The following is a 27,029-nucleotide window of genomic DNA, read 5'->3' as shown; positions in this document are numbered from 1 at the left end:
GGCGCTAGAAAACCCAACGCTTGGCGCGCCAATTTAGGGACGACAGTAAGAGTATATTTTGCGAGATGCAAGTTTAATCAAAACCACTTGAAGGATTGAGCAATTTCGTGTCCAAAAAATAAACACTGTACGATAGTTAATAAGGAAATGGTTAATATGTTGCCCGGATAAGAAAATGTTTACTATGGCATCGATACTGTCGTTTCTGAATATCCACAGGAGCAAGTAAGATTCGCCACAAAATTTTTAAACTCTCTAACACTTTTTAATTTTTCTTGATTTAGTAGCCATTTATAATGGAATTTGTCAGCTAGAGAAGTGAAGTGAATGAAAGTCATAATTTATTCGTTGATATCGTCACTAGACACGAATAAAGGCGTGAGCTCAAAAGTTGACCGCGAAAAAAGGCGCATAAAAAAAGTTCAGCGAAGAAAGACTCTTTAACATAGGTGACGGCGAAGAAAGACGCGTTAAAGTATTTGACGGCGAAGAAGGACGCGTAAACTTATTTTCGCGGTCAACTATGTTTGCGGTTGTAATAGTATGTACATTCCGTAAATAGCTTTTGGCGAATAATGCTGAAGTGACAGTCCTTGGCCAAGCATAAAGCTATGATTACGCGTCTTTCTTCGCCGTCGAAACACTAGCGCGCCTTTATTCGTCTCTAGTGACGATATATGAGTACCTTTCTTAACTGAGATGACTAACCTTTTGAAATTTTACGAAACAGTTAAAGAAATTTCAACTTAAAAGGAATAGAGCAAAAACAACATTTATGTGTATTTTGTTGTTGATTGTCTTATCTAAAGTGTCAAAAACTGTTCTGATTTTGAGCAAAAATCAAAAGTTAAGTTTGGAAACACACTGGTGCGATTTTTTTTTCTTAGTAAATATTGTTTGCTTCTCGAAGCATTGATTCATCATATACAAGGCCCAGAAATCAGCGTTTGTGCTTAGGAGTTAGGGGAACGCTCCAAACGTGGCTTTTCAATCGCTTGTTTTGTATGGGAAAAGGTTTCACATGCAAAAAGATTTTGAAAATTTTGTGAGAAAAGATTAAAAATATTTGACATCTTAGAGACCGAATAATTTGAAAGAAAGCCAAATCAGCTGCTCTACCTGTTCAATGTGCCTTGGGTAGTACATAACAATAGTTGCGTTCCAGATGCTTCACGATTTGCAGGTTTTTACAGGAAGTCGTTCCAGGTGACCACCTCCCATAAGGTTTATTAATGGGGAAAACAGCTGTTCCTGCAAATCGTGAATTTCGTGAATATCGTGAAGCATCTGGAACGCAACTATTGCAAAGAAGTACATTTGACTGTACTTCGAAGTACGAAGTACAATGGCTCAAAAAGAAGTACTGTACTTCCGAAAGAAGTACGGTTGGTCACATTAGGAATGACCCATATGTACATATGTGTGTGTGGGTGTACGTTGATGCACATGCATATTTTTAGTTACAACGTTTTTCTTATCTCATTTGGATGCACATATGTGTGTATGTATATTAGAGTGGCCTTAATGAACCGATTTTTGAAAACCAAAGGTTTTCGCACGGAAAAATATGAGGTTGGGTATAAAAATGGCTGCAATTTAGTTTGGCATCCCCGGAGTTCCGCATTAAAGTAGCTATGGAACGATAGAGGGAGTTCTCCTGATTGCAAATATATATACTTTTAGCCGCAGCAGGCTTCTAGTTTTTAAGTTATTTGTTGTTAAAGTTTGTAAATTGAACTAACCTCTCGGCGCTATTTCACACAATAAACACTTTATTTATGTGCACACTTCGGCAAAATAGTTGCATTAAAACCCCGGCCTGAGATTTAATATACAATTCTTAATTAATTAATTAAGTAAAACACGTTTATAAATGTCTTCACAAATGTCTTTAAATTTGCCGTTTCAGCAGCCAGCTCTCCATTCTTCTGCATAACCCTCTCTTCCGATTTCATCATTACCGCAGTCAACTGTTGTCTCTCTACTCTTTTATTTTTTTCCCCATCCTGTCAAACATAGCTGATGCCGGCGTGAGAGGAGTTTTAGGGGGGATTAGTGATAGAACTTTTCAGAAAGGTATCGGTACTAGTACTCATATAGAATACTCTAAAAAAGTATCGATGCCAGTATTCATATTTGCAAAAAAGTATCGATAATACTCGTACTCCCAAGTATTCTCAAAGCAAACGCGAAAATTAAACAAAAATCAGATTGCTTTGCTTTTTTCACCTCTTCCTATTTGTAAATTGAATAGTCATAGCTCCTAATAGTTTTAATCTGATCTAAAGGAGTTTATGGAATAAAATTCTACTTTATTTACATGCGTAAATTAAATGTTTATAGCAAAAAGCTTATTTCCAAGTTTTTAAAAGCTAATATTTTATAATTTTTTGACGCGTACATGTAAATAACTTTAGTTTGAAAATGAAATGCAAATGTAGAAGACGAGAATCTAATGTGTTGAAGCCCATTCTCTATTGGGAAAATAAGATCTCTTTTATAAAAATTTTCTTCAAGAATGGGCTGGATTTCACAACGAAGGTAGCATACATGGGTTAACGACGGCTGCCTTATGCTGGAGAGTGGCCAAGTTGTCGAGTTCATTATCAAAGGGGAGGCAAGATATTCGTTTTTCAATTATTTAAACATTTTTACCTGAAGCCAATGTTGAAATGACCGTTACATTTTCTTCTAGGTTGTGTAAAAATTTCATAACTGTGTCAAACAAAATATGTATTAATTATTAGTATGGGAGTATACATATCGTCACCCGTATTCCATAAACATTAATGTTTAAAAAAGAAAATTTTGGGAAATCAAGTTTGAAAGTTTTTTTTGCAAGACTTACAGCCAGTTTCACCAAATTATTTAAGTGAAAATTACTTAAATTTTCGAATTTTTGGTTTCACCAATCAATTTTAATTTTGATTTAAGTGACCTATGCTCTTCACTTAAATAAAAATTAAATCAGAATAAGAACACTCAGAGGTGTTACACGTTTAATCACCTGATTATTTTGTATCTGCTGCTTACTTGTATACCAGCCCTGCTTTTACAACCAAAGCTTTCAAAAGCTCTCAGTACAAATGAAAGCTTTCGCTGGCCTAGTCTGTTTTACAACCACTTTTTACTCACTTAAATAAATAGTTTATTGAAACTGAAAATTATTTAAATGAGAATTAAATACAAAATTAAATTAAAGTTAATTTCCACTTAAATAGTTTGGTGAAACTGGCTGTTAGGCTGCGTTTCACCAGATTCGTTTAAGTGAAAATTCCTTTAATTTTCGAATTTTTGGTTTCACCAATCAATTTTAATTTTTATACCCGAGCGCACTTGTGCACAAGGGTATTATAACTTTGTTCACATAACGGTTGTTTGTAACAGGCAAAACGAATCGAGATAGATATAGACAAATGTATACATAAATGCTCAGAATGAAAAGAGAAATCGATTAAGCGGTGACTGTCTGTCCGTCCGTCCGTCTGTGCACACGATAACTCGAGTAAAAATTGAGATATCTTAACGAAACTTGGTACGTGAACTTCGAGGGACGGATGGTATTGAAAATGGGCGAAATCGGATAATAACCACGCCTACCTCCCATATAACGGTAATTTTAAGAAATACGAAAACTGCGATATTTTAGTAACTACTGAAGATAATTCACTCAAAATTGATACTTACAATGAGTTTCAGACGGAAAATATGAATATTATAAATTTTTGGAAAATGGGCGTAGCCACGCCCACTTATGGTTACATGTGTATATCTTGGTAACCGCTGCACCAGTTTCTTCCAAACTTGGCACAGTTGTTGGCCTTAGTACAGCATACTAAATGGCTGAAAATTTGCAATGAGTTTTAGACGAAAAATAAGAATATTACAAAATTTTGGCAAACTGGCGTAGGCACGCCCACTTATGGTTACATGTGTATATCTTGGTAACCGCTACACCAATTTCTTCCAAACTTGGCACAGTTGTTGCTCCTAGTACAGCATACCAACTGGCCGAAAATTTCTAAAATCGGACAATAACCACGCCCACATCCCATATAACGGTAATTTCGAGAAATACAAAATCTTCGATAAATTAGTAAATATTGAAGCTAATTTATTCAAAATTGATGATTGCAACAATTCTTTCCCAAGAAATACGCTTATGACAAAATTTTGGAAAATGGGCGTAGCACCGCCCACTTGTGATCACATATATGTATCTGGCTAACCGTTCTAGCAATTTGTACCAAGCTCGGTATGGTTATTGTGCTTGCCACATAAAAGCAAACCGTTGAAAATTGTTGAAATCGGACTAAAATTGAGGCCGCTTTTCATATAACGGTAAATTTCAGATATGCTTGACATTTCAATATTTCGAAATTTAAGGACGCTAATTTACTTAAAATGTATACACCCCAGCTTATCATGTAGCGGTAGCTTTCGGAAAGGTGGAAAACATATATTTAATACTTGCGCCGGGTATTTAATGTTCGGCTCCGCCCGAACTTAGACTTTCTTACTTGTTTTTTATTTTGATTTAAGTGACCTATGCTCTTCACTTAAATAAAAATTAAATCAGAATAACCTCACTCAGAGATGTTACACGTTTAATCAGCTGATCAATATACACACGCCACAATTTTGTGTATCTGCTGCTTACTTGTATACCAGCCCTGCTTTTACAACGTAGCGTACCAAAGCTTTCAAAAGCTCTTAGCACAAATGAAGGCTTTCGCTGGGCAAGTCTGTTTTACAACCACTTTTTACTCACTTAAATAAAGAGCTTATTGGAACTGAGTTTGGAGAAACGCAGCCTTAGCTCTACATTTGGGCAAATGAAATTGTAAAATATTTACTTTCAGTGTACGCATGGTATTCCGGGTTTTGGTATAACATAGAAAATCTAAAGATTAACCAAGAGAACCCAATAACTCAAAACTGATAAATTTGCACATTCATGCTTCTGGCATGAGTGTGACGATATGTGAATCACAAAGTTTAAAGGGGTGTTTCTCGGGTTTTCAGTTTTTTGAGCTATGACAGCATTGAAGTAAATGAGCTTTATGTTCATTTTCATAACATTCATATTGGATATTAAAGTTAATATTCGTACGTTATTTATTGGGTAATTAAAAAAAAAAAAAATCTTCAAAAAGTTCTTAACTCGTCGACACTTTTCGGCATTCGCGATATTTACTCAGTACTTGTGAAAAAGTATCGAGTTCTCGATACTACTCAGTACTCATGAAAAGTATCGATATTCTGTACGCGGTACTCGTATCGTTCTATCACTAGGGGGGATGCAGGTTTTCTTGTTGGATTTTTTCGTGTTGATGTCGTATGTATGTATGTTTTATGCAAACTTTTTAAGCTATCAGGTGAAGCATGCGTTAAAATAAGTCAGGTGAATCAGTGCGTAGGTATCCGCAACAGGAACAACTCGCAGCACACGCGAACACCGGCAGATTAGCAACTTTTGGCAAATTTCAAGATATTTCCGAGGAATAACACTAATATTTAAGAGCACTGCAAAAGCACGTCTTACTCTGCTGACATCACTTTATTTTTATTTTTTTTATTTTTTGACCACAAACATTTATGCGATAACACACGAACAGCAGTTGATCTAATAAATAAAAATATAAAAATCTCGTGTCACCGTGTTTGTGGTCGAACTCCTCCTAAACGGCTCAACCGATCTTTATAAAATTTTGTGTGTTGGTGGGTATGAGAATCGGATGTAAAGTATATTTCCTACCGCTAGGTGCAGGGGCCGCGGCACCTCCCATACAAATCCAATTCTTCATATTTCATATCTCTGGAAGTGTTCATGGTAGAGTACTCGAACATGGTATGAAGATACATGAAAACAGTCGCATACTCATGGAGAAAAATAGAGGTTATAGGAAAAGGGGGCATGGAACCTCCAATACAAACCGAATTTCTCATACTGCATAGTAGTAGCAGGTCTCTGTCCTATTGACATAGTGGCAAAAGAAATAGGTGCAATATCTGAAAAGCAGGAGAAAGAAAGGGTGAGACGAAATTGTTTTCAGCAGTGGCAAATCCGCTGGGACTACTCAACTAACGGACGCTGGACACATAGACTTATTCCGAGTATAAGCGAATGGCTTGACAGAAGACATGAAGAGGGTGACTTCTACCTGACTCAAATACTAACCGGACACGGCTGCTTTAAAGCATACTTGCACAGATTTACGCACGAAGACGACCCGTACTGCACTTTCTGTACAGGGCAGGTAATCGAAGACGCTGAACATTGTTTTTTCGTCTGTCCGCAGTTCACAACCCAAAGGGACGACTTGAGCATAAAGGTGGGGAGGCCACTTAAGGTTGAGAACCTGGTGGATATCATGCTTGAGTCAACAGAAAATTGGTCCGTTGTTTGTCATATGGCAAACACTATCCTAAGAAAATTGCGTCAAGCGGAACAACTCCTCAGATCTTCATAGAAATGCAATAGGCCGCTCCCCCTCCGCGAAGTAATACCTTGCGGTTGTTCCACGGAAGGAGGGAAACGGAGCAGGGGTGGGTTTTTAGTGCGGTGAGCCGAAAGGCAAGTCCCACACTTATCGGCTTTCAATTCTTTGTGCCACCTCTACAACAAAAAAAAAAACAAACAAAAAAATACTGCATATCTCTGGAAGTATTCATGGTATATAAAATCAATCGCATAATCATGACGAAAAATTGGGGCTATTGGAAGAAGGGGCGTGGCAACCCCCATACAAACCGAACTTTTCATACTGCATATCTCTGGAAGTGTTCATGATAGAGTACTCGAACAAGGTACGGAGAAATATGAAATCAATCCCATACTCTTAGATAAAATTGGGGCTATTTGAAAAGGGGGCGTATCTTTGTATGTATATATAATTCTTTTGTGTGTGGGTGAACCGATTTTAACAATTTTTTTTTTTGTGTTTGAGTGGGTCTCTGGATTGTTAGATTCACAGTTTGACCCGCCAAATGGCGCTGGAGGCGAGTTATTACTCAAAATCTTAGTTATGATCCAATCTGGATTATATTCGAAATATGTATTGGTTACGATATTTTTGAGAAAAAATTTGCCCGCCATGTGGCTCGGGAGTCGAGTTTTTACTAAATATCGTATTTAGGTTCCAATTTCACTCATATTCGGGATAAGTATTCGTAAGGGCAGTACTATTTCAAAAAACAGCCGCCGGGTGGCGGTGAAGTCGAGTTATTACTAAAAATCGTCAAGTGGGGAAAAGTGGCATGAATGTCCGATTACATTGACGTGCTGTACCGCCGAGTTTGTCGAACTCCTGTGTGTTCCGATTGGCCCAATGGACGTGAATTGCCAATATTACCATGGGTTAAAGCTTCATTCGGAGACACCAGGATTGAGTGGTCCAGGGGTCAATGTCAAATAACCATCTTTAAATCAACCATCAGAACCATTGCCCTCCTTTATAAGACATTTAATGTACTTCGTCTGAAATAAGTCTATGTTTATTGGATTTCTGTAGAACAACGATACTATACACTCTAAAAAATTTTTGTTTAAATTTGCGCATATTAAGATAGGTAACCAGTTTCCTCTCTTAATGAATGCAAATTTAAACACTGCTTGCTTACTTTTACTTATCATATGTGTGGCGTAGAACAAATTTCAAATTTGTTTTTTGAGTTTTAAACATTTATTGTTCACATTTTCACAGTTTACACATAACATGTTTAAAATTTCCTCTAAAAAATTTTCGTTTAAATTTACGCATATAAAGAGAGGTAACCAGTTTCCTCTCCTAGTGTGTGCAAAATTAAACAATGTCTGTTTACTTACACAAGGGGTGGGTTTTGGGGCTAAATTTATTATGATATAAGAAATTTTGAAAGAAAAAAATTTCTTTTCCATTTCTTGTGCGTCATTTTGTAAGAATTTTTCTTTTTTTCTTGAGAGCTCTTTAAAGTTTAACTGCGAATGAAAACATTGTCCTAAAAATATGCAATGCATACTCACTTACTGTTGCTTTTTACACTTTACAGCCTAAAAAAGTTTACCACTCATATGTACTTAATAAGCATTCGAAGATTTAATTTGCTAATTTCGAATTCGTTCCACCAAAATGAGCTACATGATAAAAATACAAGTTCAGTTAAATTTTCGTTCTTCGAATTATTAAAAAATGAGAAACCAGAAATCGACGAAAATAAATAAAAAAGTGTAAAAATTTCGTGAAGTTATTTAAATTATTTATATTAAAATTCTTTAGTAAAATTTTGTATTACTTTTGAAAGTTGAGTGCATCTTTAACCGTTCATTTTTTTCATGATTTAATGATCGGATCTAAACCAAATTACGAGACGAGGTATCATCTTTCCGGTAAAAAAAATAATTATTGGAATCGGTTCACGCGGTGCAAAGTTATGCGGTGGAATAAATAATAGAAATAAAAGTACTCCGAAGAATTGATAACCTCCCCTTTTTTGAAGCCGGTTAAAAATGTCTGAGTTCTTTGTAAATTTTATGTAAATAAAATGCAATTGATGATACTTTAAAAAGTTTATATATTTACTTCATACTGTAAATAAAACTTTCATAAATGTATTTTAAAGAGCGAATTTTCAGTATTTGCTGATGATATATATTTAGAAGTATAAACCCTTTCCCCCCAAAAATATATTCCGGCGTGCGCCCCTGTCACTTAGCATTTATTATTTGTAAAAAATATATTTTTACTTTCAAAATGTTTGTAATTCTAAACATTTCATGTGTATATTTTAAACAACTCATGTTCAAAATCAAATCTTGAACATCTTGTGCGTATACTTGAACAGGTTCTGGTTGAAAAATAAACACTTTTCAGTAGTAGTTTTACATGCACTTTTTAGAGTGTACAGTTTCATGAACAGATTCACCATCGCCGCCATGGAGTGAAGAGGAAAAAGTTCTTCAAATTTATTTCGTTTAGCAGTTAACTGTGCTGTGAAACGCCAGATCATTGGAGAATTTCAAGAACTTTTTCACGGACGCACACTTTTGCTAGGTTATTTAAGGCCAAACCGCAATATCAAAGCTTAAACAGACGGCAGCGTTGATCCGGATTAACTCGGACTTAATCCGTATCAACTGCAATTAATTCCCGAGTTGATCCGGAAGAACACTTCCGTCTGTTTACGCTTTTAGCAGAAAAATTCATGACTGGAAATCGTGAACGTGAATCGTTGGTGAAAATGTTGGACCAAAATGTTTCAATAAACAAATTAATTTTGGGCGGGACAGTTCGACGGGCTGCTAGTTTTTACATATAAAAATAACTCAAGAACGGCTTTACGGATTTGCTTCGTTTTTACTTCATTTTGTTTATTTCTGTCTGTAGAAGGTTTGTGAAGAAAAAAAAATGGAAAAATGGGGCTGCCAGATATCTGAAGTATGAAAAAATAAATTAAGTTACTATAATTTAATATAGAAAAAAATTGGATAGAGTTACCACCATTCGAAAAAAAATCTGTATATATAAAAATTTTCCAAAAAAATTTGAATGTAAATAAGCTGCGATCATGCGAAAAAATTTAAAACAAAAAAACATTTGCATAGGGTTGCCACCATCCAAAAAAACTGTCGTGTCACGATGTTTGTGGTCAAGGCCTCCGAAGCGGCTTGATCGATTTGTATGCAATTTTTTTTGTATATTTAGTAGGTATGAAAATAGGTGGTAATGTATATTTTATACCGCTAAATGAAGGGGGCGTGGCTCCTCCCGTACAAACCGAATTTTTCATATTGGTATCTAATATACAAATTGATCGAACGGTTACCGAGTAACACATATGTGGTCATAAGTGGGCGGTGCCACGTGTACTTTCCAAAATTTTATCATATATGTATTTTTTGCTAAAGAATTATTGCAAACATCAATTTTGAATAAATTAGCTTCAGTATTAACTGGTTTAACGAAGATTTCGTATTTCTCTAAATTACCGTTATATGGATGTGGGCGTAGTTATTTTCCAAGGCCAACAACTGTGCCAAATTTGGAAGAAATTCGTGGAGCGGTTACCAATGGGCTATGCCCATTTTTCAAAAATGTATAATATTCTTATTTTCTGTCTAAAAATCATTGTAAATAAAAATTTGGAGTGAATAAGTTTCAGTAGTTACTAAAATAATGCAGTTTTCGAATTTCTGAAAACTACCCCTGCAAGAACAGTGACTATCATTTGACAAATCATTTGAGTAGCAAGACTGATAGAGATTTCTGTCACTGGCTACCTACAAGTTTCTATCAAATTCTAAAGGGCAGTGTGAAAAATCTGATGGAAACTTTTGTGTACGTGTGATGCTTCATCTCCTTCTAACATATACGTTCTGGCATATTGCTAGACTGCTTACTCCCTTTGAGTTCGGCCTTCAAATTTTAATCATCAGTGATGTAAATCTTCGACAATTATGAGTGATCAACCTCGATAGAAATATAAGTCAGTAATGTGCAATCAAATTTGATGTTATAACCGATCAATCACGACACATCAAGTCTGTCATGTTTTCATATCATTGTTGATTACTCACAGTTGATGTAAAAATTCGTCTAGTCTGATCTCTCTCCCACGATATAGAAATCTATCATTAATGACACATGTAATACTTGTTTTTTCTTTTATTTTCATAAAATCTTATGAACTAATTATTGATCGTCAAAAAATTAGAAGCTAAATACATTACCCTAAGCACAGTACACTAAACATTAATAAACAAATGAAATGTGGCCAAAAATTAAGCAAAATAAGGCGTTTCTATTATTTTTGCCACCAACGTACATATGTACATACTTAAATCCAATATCCTAATACATATTATACATTTCATTGAGCTCAATTGCCTTCCTCATGGGCGTAGCCAGGTAGGGGCAGGGGGGTGCTCGAGACCCTCCCCCCCCTAACTTTCAAATTTTCCTTATATATATATAAAATAGTACCCTGAAATGCAAGCTTAATAGGGTCGAGCACCCCCCCAAATTTCATTCTGGCTACGCCGATGGCCTTCCTGATTTCTTTTCGAACTCAAAAGGACCTTTCGTTTTAAATGCATCTAAGTGGATTGAAATAGATTATCAAAAAATGTGTATTGTTAAAAGATATGTACATATGTATACGGTAATGGCCACATAATTAGGGATACTATTTATTTATACGTTTTGACAATTTATTTAAGAACTTGCGTCGATTTTTGAGAATTTTTGACAAAGTATGTTAAAAAGGTTTATATATAGGTATATAGTTATAAATAAATAACGAAAAAATAAATGGTCAGAACTTGTTGTGTCCCTAATATGTGTACATATTACTTCGTAGGATTGTGTCAACCAGTATAAGTTTGTTTAGTGGATTTCTCTCCCATCAGCCGTCACAGTTAAGCTGCAGCAATGCCTCGTCCGAAAATGAATGTTTAATACCGCTGACTACGTCCTCAGACACACCTTTTATTTTTGATATATGTAATTGACCTTTGAAAAATTTATGTACAGCAATTAGAACGTGAAATATGTATTCCATAATATAATTCATTATCATGGCTTGTGCATACTCTGGATCTTTTAATTTTGTTTCTATTAAATCCACAGCGCAATAGGACTGCAGTGGTAGAGAACTGGCGATGCGATGCAATTTTTTAATACTGGATTCGTAAATCCGTTTTTCTTGCTCATGGCGGAATTAGAATCTCTTTTATTCATTTTAAATGAAATATTTTATAAAACTTATCTTTATTTTTCCACAGCACTTTAAGTTTTGAGCATCTTTTCGTTTTGCGTATTTCTTTTTTCTGTTGATGTGCGCATTTGAACTTCTTCAGTACCAAGTACTTTATAATACGGTTTTATTTATTACGTTTATATATAAAAAGAATGTCATACCACAATGAAAACTTTTATTTTTACTTACTTTTGCTATGAGCGGGGTCGAATAATGATAAAATTAAAATAAACTAATTAAGTTCAAAATTATATCCAAGCACTCGACATTATTTCGCAGGTACAACTACTTTTGTTGAGCACAAAATGCAGCCCTAGTGAATCTTGTGGTTACTATGGCAAACAACTACCGTTACTTCCATCAGCATTGACACTCACTTGATGGATCAAATGACAGTCATTCGCTACAGAGCCAAACTGGCATATAAAATTTTGCATATGTGTTAGTTTTCGTTGTGAATGTGTTGGAGTTTCTGTCAATCGCGTCTTGTAGGGGCCGTTATATGGGAGGTAGGCGTGGTTATTTTACGATACAAACTAAATATTTCATACTGCATATCTCTGGAAGTATTCACGGTAGAGTACTGGAACTTGGTAGGGATATACATATACAGGGTGTCCCAGAAGGAACCTGCCAAACTTGTAAATTTTTATGTAAAATACTTTCAGATAGTTGCTACTCCATACTCAAATGCAATGTAGTTAAAATATGATGTATTATGGAACGAATTTCCGTCATCCCTTGTCAAATTTGGTTTGGAGACAAACCGGTTTCGGCGTTGTGCCATCTTCAGTGTCATTTTTCGTTCTGCATAATTTTTGTTGGTTGCTCGTATTTATACTCCTTGTTAACTACCTCTTTCTTTTGTTAGGTACACCTTTTTAGTTTTGCAGTGTTTGCGGTACTCAATAGGTAGATGAATTGTTTTGGCTCGTTTTTGACGGCAGGTAGAAGTCTGTGATTTTTACCCCCTTTGTTTTTGCAGTTGGTGTATTCCCTTCCATATCTGTCCTTAATATTTTGTTGTTGTCATTCTTCTTCTTGTACAGTAGTTTTAGAGGTTCAAACAGTACGTCCGATGCAGTATTTATTTGCTCATTTATTATTTGTCCTTTGAAGGTCTTCTGTTTATATATTTCCATATTTTCTAATATATTCAATCTTTGTCCTTTATGTTGTACACGTAGAAGTTCTGTTGTTTGTCCAATCTTCATTGGTATTTTTGATCATGTGATTCGCGAAGTTCGATTCTATTGCAGCCTCTGGTTTTCGTTTTTTCTTATTATAATCCCTTATGTGTTCTCGATACCTTGTTCTTATATTTCGCCCTGTTTGTCCTATGTAACTGTGTCGGCACTCGCAGGTTAACTTGTAAACACCCTGTTTATCTAGCGGGTCTTCCTCGCTTATTTTCTCTTTCAATATAATTCCCACTGTGTTCCTTGTTTTAAATGATGTCTGAATGTCGTACTTATGAAAGAATTTGGCATGTTTGTAAGATGTCTTTCCTGTGTAAGTTAGAGCTGCCCAAGTTTTTTTTATTGCTTTTCTCTTTGCTAGTCTTTTTCGATTTTGTGTCCTTTCTTAACTTCTCCACCAGGCCTCTCCTATATCCGTTATTTTCCGCAATGGCATATATTGTATCCAGTTCCTTCTTGTAGCATTCTTCTGTTAGAGGGGTCCTTTCAAGCCTCGTTATTAGTTGTCTAAATGCTGCATTTTTGTGTTGCTGTGGGTGGTTTGAGCTATTGTGTATAATTGTGTCTGTGGCTGTTGGTTTTCTGTATATTTCGAACTCTATCTTGCTCGTGGTATCGTTTATTTTAATTGTTAAATCCAGATAGTTAATCTTTCTTTCCTCTTCCGTTTCCATGGCGAATTTTATATTCTGGTGTTGTTTGTTGAGATAGTCTAGTATATGTTTCTCTTTGTTTCCCTCTATTAGACATATTACATCATCTACATATCTCGCGTAGAATTTTACTCCTAGGTTGGTCGATAGGTTTTTCATGTATTTCTCCTCCAGTGTTTGCATGAATACTTCCATGAGTATTGCTGACGTCGGATTGCCCATTCCTAACCCGTTAATCTGTTTATATATCTTATTGTTGAACCGGAAGTAGTTTTGTTTTAATGTAACCTTCAACGCGTTTATTATTTCCGTGACAGCTTCTCTTTTCATTTTTCCCATCAGTATTTCTTGTACGGTCTTTATGGTTTCTATTGTTGGTATCGATGGATAAAGGTCCTTGATGTCGAATGATACGAATTTAGTGTTTTCGTTGATCTTCAACGATTTCATCTTCTCGATTAGTTCCGTTGTATTTGTAATAGTATATTTATTGCGTAGATCCAGATTATCCTTCAGCAGCAGGTGCTTGGAGAGTCTGTATCCGGGAACAGACTTGTAATTAATGATAGGTCTCATCGGGGTGCCTGGTTTGTGTGTCTTCGGCAAGGCAATCAACGGAGGGACAATCGGGTTCATAAGTGTTAGTCTATATGGTAGATTATCCTTTATTATGGTTGTGCTTTTCTTTATGGTATTCTTTATTGCTGCACGGTATTCTTCAGTGGGATCTTTTCCCAATTTATTGCACCCTATTTCAGTTATTAGATTTTCAGTTTTCTCTATATAATCATTTTTTATCAATTAATACGGTGGTATTGCCTTTGTCTGCTTTTGTGGTTATAACATTGTTTGCCCTTAGCTTTTCTTTGAGCCCTTTTATGGTTTGGTTTTCGTTCTTCTGCTTCCTAGTTTTCTTGGCCTTTATGTCTTTTTTCAATTATGTGCCGACATATGTGTCTGGCGTGCTCCTGTTCTTCAGTTGGAAGCCGTGATATAATAACTTCAGTATCCACGATAGTTTGTTCAAGTTCCATCTTTCGGTTGTAACTTTCAATGTTGTGTTTGAGGCCTTTTTTTAATAGTTCTGCTTCTTGCTCATTGATGTAAACCTCCGTCAAGTTTACAAATCGGGAGTGGAATTTCTGTTCTGCATCTTTCATGATTTTGTGGTTGCTTTGCTTCGTCCTTAAGTTAACGAGTTTCTTGTTCAACCTTTCATACTTCTTCTTCATGAGTTTTTTATTATTGGCTTTTATTTTCTCTATTATTTCCATCAGGGTTTGGATTGGCAGATGCTCCGCTAACTGTAGGTGGATGGCCAATAGCTCCGCATTTGTATGTTCCTTTTTGGCGTGCAAGTTTTTTAATTCACATTGGATGTAGTTGTTCTCGGCTCTCCTAACAATTTGTTTTTGTTGTTGTTGTTGTTTTTGATTTCGGTTTCATTTGTGCGTACTTTGGTATAATATTCATAGCAATACAGTGTTTATTAAACCAAATATTGGCGTTTGTGTTGTTGATCTTCAGTGAACGTCGTTGGTATACAGTCAATAGTAAGTTGGTTTTGGAATAATAAGCCTGACTGGCATAAATATTTCCTTTTTGGTTGTTGTTTTTTTCCGACAGGGTGGGTGTATGATGTATTCAAAGGACAAATAATAAATGAGCAAATAAATACTGCATCGGACGTACTGTTTGAACCTCTAAAACTACTGTACAAGAAGAAGAATGACAACAACAAAATATTAAGGACAGATATGGAAGGGAATACACCAACTGCAAAAACAAAGGGGGTAAAAATCACGGACTTCTACCTGCCGTCAAAAACGAGCCAAAACAATTCATCTACTTATTGAGTACCGCAAACACTGCAAAACTAAAAAGACGTACCTAAAAAAAGAAAGAGGTAGTTAACAAGGAGTATAAATACGAGCAACCAACAAAAATTATGCAGAACGAAAAATGACACTGAAGATGGCACAACGCCGAAACCGGTTTGTCTCCAAACCAAATTTTACAAGGGATGACGGAAATTCGTTCCATAATACATCATACACCCACCCTGTCGGAAACAACAACAACCAAAAAGGAAGTAGTTAAAATACATTAAGGAAACATTATAAAATTAGGACCATATTGCGATTTCTAACTTTTTGAAATTTTCTTCCCCAGCTTTGACTATCTCTGGTGAAAAAAGATGTACTGAGCTATAACTTTACATTGCATAAAAAAATTGCTCATTTAATAGAGATTTCAGAAAGGTGCCACTCTTACTATTTGGAATAGAAAACAGAAAAAATATAGCCGCTTTTGTGGGTAAAGGACTGAGACACGCTAGAATGTATTTAATAGATTTAAATTTAAGTTGGTCTTGTTACCGGCCAATGACATGCTAAATAGTACAAAGGTACATTATCTCTTGCTCCTGACATTATTTTGTGTTACTTTCCGAAAATGAAAGTGGATTTTGTGAAATTGGACCCTTCGAACATTGTGTTATTAATACTATGACAGAGAACACGCAGTATACGTCGCATGAATATTCGGATATTCACCTAATTTACGGTGAAGCTTTCTGTAATGCCAGAGCTGCTCAAAGACTCTATGCAGACCCATACCCAAATCGTCAGCATCCGGGTCGTGAAGTATTCCCCCGCACCCATAGAGAAATTTCTGAAGGTAAGTAATTTTTACAACTTTCTTGTTTGAAGCCATTCTTCTTTTAACTATCATTTTTAACTTTTTTAAGGTCGCATACCTGGAAGGCGTGGCGGCGAGACAGGACGTCCTGCAACGGTAGATGTTAAAGTTGTGTTAGAGGAAGTGGAACTAGGTCCACCGACTTCAGTGAGAATGATGGAAAGACGGACTGGAATACCAAAAACTACAGTTCACAAAGCTTTAAAATACCATCCCTACCACATTCAACGTGTTCAGACTCTACAAGAAAGAGATTACCTGTCGAAGGTTAGATTTTGCCGTGAAATGTTGCGAATGCATGATTCAGACCCCAACTTTTTTAATAAAATAATTTGGAGCGATGAATCATCATGTGAACGTGATGGTTATTTTAATTTACATAACCTTCACAGTAGGCAGATAGACAATCCTCACGAAATGAGATAAGATCGTTCGCAGTACCAACACAAAATAAATTTATGGTGCGGTATTTTTAATTGTCAGATATTGGGACCTGTGGAACTGCCGCCAACGCTCAACTCCCACAGTTATTTAAGATTCCTTCAGGAACGGCTTCCAACTCTTTTAGAAGATGTACCCCTAAACCCGAATGTACCCGAAGACTATGGCAGCAAAATGACGGATGCCCTGCTCACTACGGGCGTGAAGTAAGAGCTAATTTAGACGAAACTTATCCTCGCCGATGGATTGAACGATACGGGCCAATCACGTGGCCCGATCGATCGCCAGACCTGAATCCATTCGATTTTTTCTACTGGGGCTGTCTTAAGGCCAAAATTTATTCAAAAATAATTCAAAACGAAGAGCATTTTCGGGAACAAATAAATGGAGCTGCTGCTGGGATAGCCCAATTGAGTTTAAGCGTATTTTCTTAAAAGGTGCCGAGCTTGTATTAGAGTAGAAGGTCGCCAATTTGAGCATATTTTATCAATAAATGAATAAATTTTTCTTCAAACAACTCATGTATATTCTATTTCACGTGAACCCATCCTTTATAAAAAATATTGATAGATAAAGCCCTTGTTATTGACTCTAGTCCGAATCCCGGTAAGTAACACAAAATAATGTCAGGAGCAAGAGATAATGTACCTTTCAAAAACGGTGACACTTTTACCTGAAAAATTTTTGTTTATCAGGGAGCCTTCCTTCCTTCTCCTTAAGTTTGGCAGGTTACTTCTGGGACACCCTGTATGAAATCAATCGCATACTCATGGAAAAAATTGATGTTATTGGAAAAGGGGGCGTGGCACCTCCCATACGAAATTAATCGCATACTCATAAAAAAAGTTGATGTTATTGGAAAAGGGGGCGTGGCACCTATCATACAAATCGAGTTTTTCATACTGCATATCTCTGGATGTGTTAATTGTAGTCAAGTACTCTACTCTACTCAAATAAACCGAATTTTTCATATTGCATATCTCCGTGAGTGTTCATGGTTGAATACTCGAATAGTATATACATAGTACTATATAGAGGTATACGAAATTAAATCGCATACTCTTATACATACATATAATTCTGCTGTTCGTGTGTTTGTGAGTTAAGCCCTGTATGCAGCTCTCAAGAAAACGGTCAAGAAAAAATTGCCATTATTTCGCGTGTGTTTCCAAGGAATTTTGACATATTTGATACCTCACAGCCTGTTGCCTCACTCTTTCCTCAAGAAACAATGGAACGGGCATATATTTCTGTTGCAAACCTGGGTTGCCTTGTGCTCTTTTTTCACAAAAAACTTTGGAAAACCGTAGTAGAAAGCGTAGTAAATTTCTTAAGAACTGCGTACTGCCTTAAGGAATTTTGACTCAAGAAAATTTCTTAGCCATTTCTTGTACGTCATTTTATATGGAGTTTTCTTGAGAGCTGCATACAGGCCTGAAACCGATTTTAACGAAATTTTGTGTGTGTGTTTGAGTAGGATAGTTTAGATAGTTTAGATTCCCATTTTGACCCGCCAGGTAGCGCTCGAGGCGTGTTGTTACTAAAAATCTTAGTTATGATCCGATCTCGCTTATATTCGAGATACTTATGCATTGGTAGCGGTAAGGGCAAAAGAATTGGAAAAAAACATCCTCCGAATGGCGCTGGAGTCGAGTTATTACTAAAAATCGTCAAGTGAGAAAATGTGCCATGAATATCCGATTACATGCGTTAAAGCTTCATTCGGAGACACCAGGATTGGGTTGCCCAGGGGTCAATCTCAAATGAACACCGTTAAATCAACCATCAGCACCAATGTTCTCCGTGATAAGATATTTAAGGTATTTCGTCTGAAATAAGTCTATGTATATTGGAGTTCTGTAGAACAACGATACGCACTAGCTCGGAGTTGGTAGGCGTAGGCCGAAAATTCGCTTTTTTAGAATTTTGATTGGTAATAGCAAAAATATCGTTCATTATGCTCTAAAATCAATCTATGTGAAAGATGACAATTTTTGGTCAATATCTTAGGCTCACCCAAGACCATCAAAGTTCAATGTGCGCAAAAAATGAAAATTAATAAATACATTGATTAAAACATTTTTCTTACAAAAATTGCAAGTATCTTCGAAAGTATTACTCCTACATAATTTGGTATGTGGACCTTTTCGGTAGAGAATCGAAGTGAGCTAAGAAAAACTTTTTTAGCACTAGATCAGCAAACCAAAATTGATTAGTGAATTTGAAGTTTGTGGTACGCCGTAAAACTTTATTCTTATCTCGACAAATTGCAAAATAATTATCCATTGCTGGGGAATGTTAAAACCGAGTTTTTGGCTTTCAGTTTAAAAGCAAAAAAAAAAATTATTAACACCTAAATTAAAAAGTTAAAAGAAAACGGTTTATGAAAACACCGATCTTATTTGAACATCCCTACAAAATGGCAACCGTGATCTCAGCTGTAGGCACTTTTGCACCCGAGCGCAGTTATGCACAAGGGAATTATAACTTTGTTCACATAACGGTTGTTTTTAAATGAGCCAAATCGGACCGTAACCACGCCCACTTCGCATATATCGGTAATTTTCAGAAATACGTAAACTGCGATATTTTACTGAAGCTTATTCACTGAAAATTGATATTTACAATGAATTTTCGACGTAAAATAAGAATAATATAAATTTTTAGTAAATGGGCGTAGCCTCGCCCACTTATGATTACATGTGTATATCTTGGTAACCGCTACACCAATTTTTCCCAATTTCAGAAATTCTTGAAACTTCGACAAAATATTTTTTTATTTTCACTTTTATTTCAACAAAGATTGATAAAAAGAAAAATACGGATAAAAATAAAATATCTCACACAAACAGGGTTCCTGCCCGTATTTTGTTTGTAAGTCAAATATTAGTGGCATTATGCTACTATGATAGCCGAGTAATCAAAGTCAACTTATGTACGGTAGTCGAAAAAATTATAGTCGCACCAAATTTTGACCAGTTGTAAAATATTATTTTTGTTGTTATTTAATTTTGGTTAGTTTTTTATAGTTCATTATTTACCAACATCCGTATAAATACAAGTTTAAAGGCAGTGTCACACGATTGGAAATTTGCCGAAATTTGGTGCAAATCGTATCCCAATTGTGTGAATACTCAAATATTTGTCTATATCCCAATAGTTTGTTGAAATATTTCAATACAAGATTGCTGTATTGTACCAAGGTTTTGACTAAAAAAAAAATTTTTTTCAAAAATTTTGTACCTATAGCTCAATATAAAAATGCACAAATCTGTACAAATGTACCAATCGAGTGACACTGCCTTAAAAATTTATTCAATTTAAAAAAATTCAACGAATTTTCGTAAAACTTTCGAGTTTCTAATTAGATTCTGAGTATTCAGTTTTTTAGCCCATTGAATTCTAGTAGAATAAAGTACAAGTTTCAAATGGCTAAAAATTATGGTTGATTTTTTAGAATTTTTAAAAAAGCTCGAAATTTGTACGAAAGTTTGTTGAATTTTTTTCATATTGCACAAAGTTGGTAACTTGGATTTACACGGGTTTTCTTAAAGAAAAAATTATCAAAATTAAATAACAACCAAAATAACACGGTAAAACTTGGCAAAAAGTGGTTCGGCTGTAATATTTTGACCACTGGATGTATTTTTTTTATATATTTAATTGGATATGCACATTGTACATAAAGGTATGTACATAACAAAATTAAAAAATAATGTCTTGTTTTACCTTTTTTTTAAAGCTCCTACAGTTTATTATATGTATCTATAATGCGTAGAATTTTACAAAAAAAATTTAATGTTAAATAAACAAAAGAAATATAGACAAAGCTGACAAAAAGATGGCGTTTCTTTTATTTTTGCCACTAGAATTTCGAAATTACGAGAATCTTTCAAACACAAAATACCTTTGTTGACTTTATTTTTTTACATTGAGCTTTTGCGACATACCATGTGTATTAATTCAATTGTTGGGGAATCCGAAATAAAAGTAGCATTCTCAATTCTTAGAAATAAAACCCTGCGTTAAGGTATAATACGCCATCTTGAGTAAGGTAGCCAAGTTTTTGCTTGAGATAATGAACGTCATCAGAGGGATTTAACCACACATAAGTTTTCCGAAATTGTAAAATTGTTTTATTATTAAGTTGTTAAGAATATAACAGACGGCCTTGAATTAAACGTACACATTGTTTTACGTTGGTACTTGTCACACTCGGCAGACCATAACATTAATTACTGTCTTGTTATGTTTACTAATGAAATAATTTTCACTTTAAATAAAAAAGTAAGTTTCAAACCTATTGATTTATTATTTATTATATGGTAGGAGAACTTCTTAAACAATATTGATTCAAGTTTTTTTGAGCTAAGTGGTTGAAAAATAATGGATACCGGGATCCCGGGATTGCAACAACGAGATCCCAAAAATCCCGGGATCGTAAACATCTAAAAAATTTACATCCCTAATATGTACCCATATGTAACTAAATATGTGCCCATATGTAACTAAAAATTTAAAGATTTTAATAAAACTAGCAGTGGATTGTACAATTTTTGCGCCTAACAAAAAAGTACTGAAGTGTACTGTTTTTTTAGCTCTGAAAAATCCGAAAGTACTGAATTTCGAGAAAAAGGATCTGGCAACTACAATCTCGTTTATTTTTTATGTTTGTTATCTATTTGAATAGAAACCAGTTATGGGACGTGCGAGACACCTGGCGGAACGTCTGGTGATTGCATTGTAATACAATTATGCACAATTCTATACAATCTGGCTATGAAATCCGATTTAAAAGACGATGAACTAATTTTTTTAAGAAACAGTCAATGTGGAAAGATTGGAAAAAATCCTTTGGTTAGTACAAACTTGCTATATATATTTACGCTTACTAACCTTGTAATTGTAATACAATTATAGTTATAAATTATATGTTAATTGACTTACTTATCAAAAGAAATATTTCGTTTTCTCATTTTTATTAAGGTTTGTTGTCCGAAGCCTGTTTTTGAGAGTCCCACTGAAAAAATAACAGGTAACTATAGGAAGAGGTTTATTGTACATACAGTAAAACCCGCTTAAGTACCTCACGAAAAATGTCAGCTTTTTGAGGTACTTAGGCGGGTTGGGCACTTAAAATAACCCGCTTAAGTACCTCGATGCGGGTACTTAAGCGAACATAATTACTGATGTAGTTTCATCTTCTTGTTAACTTACATAAAAACTTGAATAACAACATTTAATGAAGTATACATAAACAAGTAAAGAAAAACTTTGTAAAAAAAAATATTTAGTGCAATGGTATGTCATTTTTACAAGAATTAAATTGTTTAAAAAGTCAAAGTTGGACATATCATTTTTTACCAAATTAAAATGTTATTGTTTGCCACTTATGTTTATTCATTAATTTTTAAATGCAGTTCATTCCCTAACAAAATCCAAATAAACCTAAGCTTAAGATTTTGTAGAATACTTAAAAAAATTCATCATAGTTTCAAACTTTTTTCTCAGAAGTGTTTTCTGAGTATACAGTTTTATAGCCCATTCAATATTAGTGTAATAATATGCAAGTTTCAAGTGGCTAAAAGTTACCGTGGATTTTTTAGAATTTTTTTACCGAAGGTGTGTAGCGCTGCTACTGAATTTCAAAATAATTAAATATTTTAAGGAATTTTAAAAGAGCACTTAAAAGGGGAAAATAATAAGTCAAATTGTAAATGAGGCACGAGAAGATGAGGTATTTAGGCGGGTTGGGTAAATAAGTGGGGAGGTACTTAAGAGAGGGATTTTCTTCAGATTACATTAAAAAATTCACGGTGTCCAAAAATGTTGGTTACTTAAGCGGGTTAAGTACTTAGGCGGGGGGTACTTAAGCGGGTTTCACTGTATTAGCCCACTGCACAAGTATGTGCTAGAGGACTGCATGAATTCATACAAAACGGCTTGTTAATTATTCGTATACAAAATGAATGAATGATTTTGGCTTAAATTTTTTTTGAATTTGAGTGAATACCTTTTCTGATATATGTGTCGATATCACAATATTCAAACTAAGTGAAAATAAACTGAATTGAAATAAATGATGATTTTGTGTATGACCCACATAGCATTTGTAAGATTACTTTAATAGAAATCGCCTTACTGAGTCTTCTTCGATCACTTTTGATGATTAAAACCTCATAATTCGCTTCCGCGATTAAAAATAGACTCGAAAATGGCTCACCATTACGCTTGAAAAGTAATTTTTTGAAAATATAAAAACGTAATGCAGGGCAATCACAAATTGATCATACTGGGGATTAAAATGTAATCGTTTCCTTTGCTATTGTAAAAAACATTTGCTTCAGCTGCCTTTGCTTCTAACGGCATAATTCTTCATAATTTTTTGCCAAATTTTGGCAATAGCAGTCGAGTCGTGGTATGAAGTGCGTGGTGTAAGAAAATTGCAATATACTATGTATGTAAAGTAGTATAGCCTAATATTAATACGTTTTATCTTAGATATTTGCCGTCTTAAATTCAAAAAAACAAAGCAAGAAATAAACGGTGTACTACAAAAGCATTTTGTGCGTGCTAAGACAGGTTGGAAAAACGAAAACAAACCAGATCATTGCAAGTATACACGGCAAAGAACCAGTGCAATTCGTAAAATCGATTTCTTGATTTTAATATTTTGAATTTTTATATAAGTACATACCGACAAAAGTATTGGCACTAGGAATTTTTCACCAAGCGTGCAAAGTTTTTAACTAATTTCGTATCGCTAATTTTTTTTATAAAAACATAGTTCATATTACGACAAAAAACAAATAACATATCAAAACTCAGGAAAATTGAATAGATTTCCAACTTTGCAACGCGATTTTTGGCAAGTTTTTTCTGACTGTGTCTTTCATACAAAGTATGTTCGCCATTTTTTATATGGAAGACACTGTCGAAAAAAAATTGCCAAAAATCAACGCGATTTTTTAGCAACTTGGAACTTGCACTTTATTTAAAAAGTTGCAATTTCATAAAATTTTTATGTGTTCTGCATAAAGTTTAGACATTTTATTTTTATATTTTTGTTGTAATATTATACGTTTTTTATAAAAAATTTTCGAAAAGAAATTGAAACAAAATACTTTGAGTACATTGGGAAAAGTTCTCTGTATCAATTACTTTTATCCTGGAGGGTAATTTTGAAATATTTTCAACTGTAATAATGGATTTTATTAAAAAAAATTCGTTATTTCATTAACTCTTATTTTGAACTCAATAAAATATGCTGATTTGCTAATTATAAATTAATTTAATACTTATTTAATTTTTCGCAGCATAAACGATTTGAAAATAACCTGAAAAAGGACTGGGAAAAGACTCGAAAATATTTTGCAATACGACTGAAAAATGACTCAAAAAAGGCTCACAAATGTTTACAAATACGGCTAAAAAATGACTCGGAAAAGACTCGCAAATGATAAGAGATACAACTGAAATATCATTTGATTAAGACTCACAAATGAATATAAAAATACGACTCGAGAAAGAGTCAAAACTGATCAGAAAAGTGGTTAATAAAAGACTCTTCAAGAAGAGTCGCGGGCAGGGTACCATTTTCTACCAGCAAAAGAGTCTTTTATGATCAGAATATGAGGGCATTTATGATTATTTTAATCGCGCAAAGGACTCAAAAAAGACTCGAATATGATCAATAATTCCAGAAAATGCTGGGTTGGGAGGACTTTCAGTTATATATATATGTATGTATACATATATATGTATGTATAGCGGTGCAAGAACAATTCCCTTTTGAGAATTGCATCGGGGCTGCAAATGTTAAATGTATCCTCCTGACATTCATCTTCACTTGAATAATCTAGCCAAACCAGATGTGTCATCTTTTCTCTAGCTTTTTCAAACGAATTCTTCATTCTCATTCTTTTTTCTTTATGAGAAAAATAAATAAAATTAAACTTATTTATGAAAATGTAGAAATAACTAGTTATACATCCAGTTGTTTCAATAGATCTTTGACAAATAATATCCGATAGTTACGTATTTAAAAGTGAGCATCGATTCTCTTTATAATATTGTTATGGGTTACTGTTCGCCGCACAGAAATTTAAATATTTTATTCTTCGGCGTATAGTGCACCCGGTAATGTGTCAGAAAAATTCACCATCGAATATTGTCCAGAGTGTGCCGCAACGCTAAAACTGCCAATTAGAGTCTACCATCTTGACAAGTCTTGGAGGGGTTGCCACTACACGGAACATTACCGGCTAGTACATAAAAAGCCTAAAAACGGAAAAGTGACGACAACACACTTAGACAGGACACACTATAGGACTATTAGTGGCATGATCTCATTGGAGGCGTCACCAAAGAAATTTCGCGCCACTGCGTTGCGAAAAAAAATTTCCGTGAAACTGCCGTTACAAGAATCAGGCGAGACTCCCGTTACCAAATTACGCGTGATGTAGAGATGGCCCCCAATGGGTAAAAATCGATATGCATGCAACCGTTCATTATAAAATAAAATTTTTACCAATATCATATTTTCCTTTTCCATGACCCATGACGTTTTTTTTTTCTCTTAAAAGTTACGATATCATGCTTTCCGACTTTTAGGATGCTTAACATACGCAGGTCCTTGTTAACATTGCCTGAAACTAAGCTCTCTAACAATAGTCGGTAAAGAAAGTAAATAAATTGGCAAGTTGTTTTTCCTTCAATAGAAAACTAATTATTAAATTTTAACGCCTTATCTACATTTACTTACCCTTACGTAAATCTGTTATATACCTTAAAATCAATATATACATCCTTAATTTCCCTATAGATCTGAAAAAATATAAATAAACCCAGCCCGATTGCATGGTACATATCGATAACGCCGCGGCCATCTCTAACATGCCAAGGCAAGGGTATAAAACTTGCTGGCAACCTCACAGTCGGCCATTTGCGATATCGTTTGTCACAATCAAGTGTAAGTGAAGAAAAACAACCAAAGTGCGTTTTAGTGTGAAAATAATTTATTTTGTGGGTTTTTATCACACCAAACAAGTTTAAAAACAGAAAACAACAAACTAAAAAAACCAAACTTTCGCCAAAAGTAGTCGAGAGAAAAAAGAAATCATTGTGTGCAGCAGTGGAGGAATTAGCCCCGAGAAGTGCACGTGTACATACCCTTGTTGTTGTTGTTGTAGCGGCACTACTAAGCCCCGCCTTTTTCGGGTCTACGTTCAATCATTGTCGTCAAGCTCAACTACGGGAGGCCCAGGAAACGAGCTGTTTCGATGGGTTCGGACCAGAGGGAGAGGGATGTTAGTTGAGTCGGATTGAGCTGGCATGTAAAGAGGTGGTTGGTGTCGTGGGGGGACTCTCCACATGGGGATATTGGGGTCGAGTCTGGACAGGTAACTGTTAAGGCGGCGACAGTATCCAGACCGTAATTGAGCCAGGGTAACGCGGGTCTCTCGTGGCAGTTGAAGCCCCTTCGGTGCCACCTCTTCGGAATAACGAACTAGCCTTGCACATTGCATCCGCAGCAGCGGGCCACCACGGATCGGGCACGTCTATTGAACCCGGTGAATGGCATCGGTGGTAGCCTAAACGGTGCATCCTCGTTACTAATCCAATCAAGACCCGTATCTTTCGTATCGTTACTTTTGATACAAGCACTTGTAACTCACACAGCGTTGCCAGGTTGACGTTTTTAACGTCATTTGGACGTTTTCTGTATCCTGTTGACGTTTGGACGTTTTTTGTGTAAAAAATTACGTTTTTTAACTTCCCAGTAATTTTTCTTTGTTACTAAATCTTATAAGTAGAACTAATTTTGAATTATTTTCTTAATAAATCTTTACAATCTTTTTGGACTAAGGATCCCGTGTTCAAAGGCTTGTTGTGTAAACACTTGAGGTTACGAGGCTTGCTGTAATGTTTGCAATTGCACATTAAAAGCCAAATCAGGAAGAGCCGATCTATTGCAGCAGGCACGCTCGCAAAAGCATCAAAAAAGCTGTGCAGCATAAAACGGCAGAAAAAAGTAGGCGACTTTTTTAAGACTTCATTGAAAATGTATTGAATGCAAGAAAGACTGAAATATTAGGTCCATTCAATAACTTTTCCAGTAAGTATTTGCAGCGAGAGCGTAAAAAAAATAGAGAGTAAAAATGAGAGCAAGAGAAAATTTTCAGAAAAAGTTATTGAACGCAAAACTAGTAAAAAACTTGCAACTTAAGCCATTTTGACACTTTCTGACGGTTAAGTTTTGGCGCGCAATTTTCTTTTTAATTGGGAATAGTTCCCATCG

General features: G+C 35.1%; 1 protein-coding gene across 2 annotated transcripts in view; it reads left to right on the top strand.

The window, feature by feature from the left end:
- Positions 1-27,029, top strand: part of LOC118735133 (serine protease 7-like) — a 117,095-nt gene that overhangs the window by 78,435 nt on the left and 11,631 nt on the right. Inside the window, exons 2-4 of one of the 2 annotated variants that reach the window (XM_036464756.1) lie at positions 21,420-21,586; positions 21,716-21,764; positions 23,231-23,552. In XM_036464756.1, coding sequence (XP_036320649.1) covers positions 21,420-21,586; positions 21,716-21,764; positions 23,231-23,406 — 392 coding nt within the window. In that variant the 3' untranslated portion in view covers positions 23,407-23,552. Of the gene's footprint in view, positions 1-21,419; positions 21,587-21,715; positions 21,765-23,230; positions 23,553-27,029 lie in introns of those variants that run through there. The other variant, XM_036464757.1, reaches the window with a different exon arrangement.

Source organism: Rhagoletis pomonella, unplaced genomic scaffold (genome assembly GCF_013731165.1).
Source record: "Rhagoletis pomonella isolate Grant_MI unplaced genomic scaffold, Rhpom_1.0 Rhpom_scaffold_00003, whole genome shotgun sequence".
Taxonomy (NCBI): Eukaryota; Metazoa; Arthropoda; class Insecta; order Diptera; family Tephritidae; genus Rhagoletis; species Rhagoletis pomonella.
This window is presented reverse-complemented; position numbering and strand designations above follow the sequence as displayed.